This window comes from Vicia villosa, unplaced genomic scaffold (assembly GCF_029867415.1).
Source record: "Vicia villosa cultivar HV-30 ecotype Madison, WI unplaced genomic scaffold, Vvil1.0 ctg.002106F_1_1, whole genome shotgun sequence".
NCBI classification, from domain to species: domain Eukaryota; kingdom Viridiplantae; phylum Streptophyta; class Magnoliopsida; order Fabales; family Fabaceae; genus Vicia; species Vicia villosa.
In genome coordinates, this window is record NW_026705842.1 from 132985 (window position 1) to 135755 (window position 2771).

At 39.3% G+C, this 2771-nt stretch overlaps 1 protein-coding gene across 1 annotated transcript; it reads right to left on the minus strand.

Moving 5' to 3' along the window:
- Positions 1–771: 771 nt before the first annotated feature.
- LOC131637914 (trihelix transcription factor ENAP1-like) lies at positions 772–2504 on the minus strand. The gene has a single exon (XM_058908480.1). The coding sequence runs from the start codon at positions 2074–2076 to the stop codon at positions 982–984; it is 1095 nt and encodes a 364-aa protein (XP_058764463.1). The 5' UTR covers positions 2077–2504; the 3' UTR covers positions 772–981.
- Positions 2505–2771: the final 267 nt, after the last annotated feature.

The window sequence follows — 2771 nt, forward strand, 5'->3', positions numbered from 1 at the left end:
CTTCCACTCAGTTTTAATTGTTCTATTTTATCAATGCAAACATAAGAGGGAGATGTAATGTGATAATCCCTCTGGCCATATTATTATAAGCAAATATTTTCTTTTTAGATTCATTGAATATTGAATGTATCTGGTTTTTTATTTATTATTTATGTAGACCAGATACATTCATTACTCAATTATTCAATGAATCTAAAAAGAAAATATTTGCTTATAATTCAGACCGGAGATATACAAAACCCGAAACATTAACATAATTCAAATTCATTCTTCAACCAAAGTGAGATAACCAAGTCAAGTACTAAACTGACAGAACATATTGTGTTCTGTGAATACTACCTAAACCACACTTCCAAAAACACATGCCAAAAACACATGCCAAAAACACATGCCATCATTCTTGAATCGTATCTATAAACAACAAAAAGGGCTTAAGCTCCTAAAAACAACAGAAAGCATCAACATAACAGAGATTCAGAGACTTCATTTTCAATGTCTTTTCATGTTTCAAAAGTTAACTATGGTTTCTAGTTTTCTACAATGAAATATTCATAGATTCCCTTGAAATACACATGACAACAATGGTCAGCATCAAAACACAACAGAACATAGACATACTAAATTAAGGACATAAATTCATGATTCCATCAAGAGATATCATATAATAACTTAAATACAAGGCAGCAACACTAGAAAAAGATACTCAAACTTAAAAAAAAAAAAAAAAAAACTACTACACTCACCAAACAAAGCATTAATCTAAAGCTATAATCAAGTTCCAAAATTTACCATAAACAAAATAAAAAAGAGTGGTCAACATATGAATATAGCAAGTAACATCATTATATCAACCTACCTAAAACAAAATCTAAACTAGTGAACAAAAAAACAAGCATGATTTCATCTCATGAGGCTGCAAATGCAAACACAGAATCGAAAAAGCTCCAACCTTTATTTTCATCATTATCATTATAGATTTATCTACGATTCCGAAGGCGAAGCTATGTTGTTGTTGCTGTTACTATTACCCTTATGTAGTTTCCTCTTCTTGTTCTTCTCCGAAACCGCTTTCGCAAAGGCTTCAACAATCCTCTGCTGAGACTCAAGAATCATCTCAGTTCGCTTCATCTCCATCTCCATCCGCATCGTTTCGATCTCTCTAGCCATCTCCATCTTCATCTGCTCCATCCTCACAAACCCATCTCTCAAAAACTTAATAGCATTCACCATTTCACCAATAGGATCTCTTTCTCTCTCCACCTCTCTCTCTCTTTCTCTCTTCCCCAACCCAATCTTCTCCTTAACAAGCCTTGTTCCGCCGTTGATATAACCACCGCGAGAACCTGATTCTGATTGGTTAATATTCATGTTCATGTTCATGTTCATTTTCTGTTGGTGTCCACCGTAGAATTTAGATCCAGGTTGCGCAACACTCACACCGGTTGGGATCCGGATCCGGAATCCACCGCCGGCAGATCCATTCCGGTAGAATTTATCAAGATTTCTGGTGTTTCCGGCACCGCTTCTGAGTTCCTCGTATAGATCGTCATCGTCGAGATCATCGTTATCAACTAGGGTTTCACGGTGGTTGAGATGGTTATAGTTATGGTTATGATTTTCTAGTTTTGGTGGTGGAGAAAGTGGAGAAGGTGGAGAAGGAGGAGAAGGACCTTTTTCCATGGAATCCATGGATTTGAAATGAGCCCAAGAAGAAGACGAACGAGATTTCGGAATCGGGAGAGATCTGATTCGTTGAATCTCAGATCGGTAACGTTTCCTCAGTTTCTCCATTTTGTGACGGCACTGAACGGCGGTTTTGTTCGTCGGCGAAGCGTTAGGGCAACGAGCGGTGACAGCGTCGGCGACTTCCTGCCAGTGGATGGCTTTGAGATTTGTTCGGCCGAGAGAGTACCATTTGTCACGGTAAGCGTCGATTAGGGCAGAGGTTTCCTCCGGTGTCCAGCAGGGAGGAGGAAGACGACGGGAGGTGGTAGGTGGTGGTGGGGCAGGTAGGGAAAGAGGGAGAGGAACGGCGGAGGGAGGGTTTGAATCGGTGGGTGAAGAAGTAGCAGCCATGGTTGTGGCGTAAGATAGCAAAGGAGGAGAGAATGGAAATTTAGGGTTGTGGTGATGGTGGAGGAGGAGGGAGAGAGGGGAATATATCGGGAGAAAAAAAGGGTGACATGGTGGGTGGATGGGTTGGGTTAAAGAGGGTGGTGCGGCAGGAAAAGTGACGTGGGTGGATGAGGAGGCCACCACCGCTTAGGTGAGAGGGAAGTAAGGGCTAACGTGCGCGGAGGGGTGGAGAGGTCCACACCTCTGACTTTGGTTGTTGTTATTATCATCATGATCGTGATCATCAAAATTAGATACATGTTTTGTGGGACTTTGGCTATAGTCTAGAGTAATGTGTTTGTTAGAATTAAAAAAAGTTACCCACGGTGCTAAGTGGGTGACATGTGATTTTCTTGGTTTGGTTGGGGTTATGGTATGGTGGGTGAATTTTGGTTTCTCATTTTTTAGTAATTACCAGTACTTTTTTAATTGGAAAGTGGTGTGGTGGCAATAGAGGTTTGGTTTCTTTCATCGATAAATAAAAGGTGAGGTGGTGTTTCCTTTTTCATAATTGATATAAAAAGTGTTACTATTAGTGGTGGGGAAAAATACTGTTGTTCCAAATTAAATATCATATTTTCTAAAACTTATTTATTTTAAAATAAATATCGTTTTTAATTTCTATAATAAGTAGAATTTTATATTTTAACGAGTGA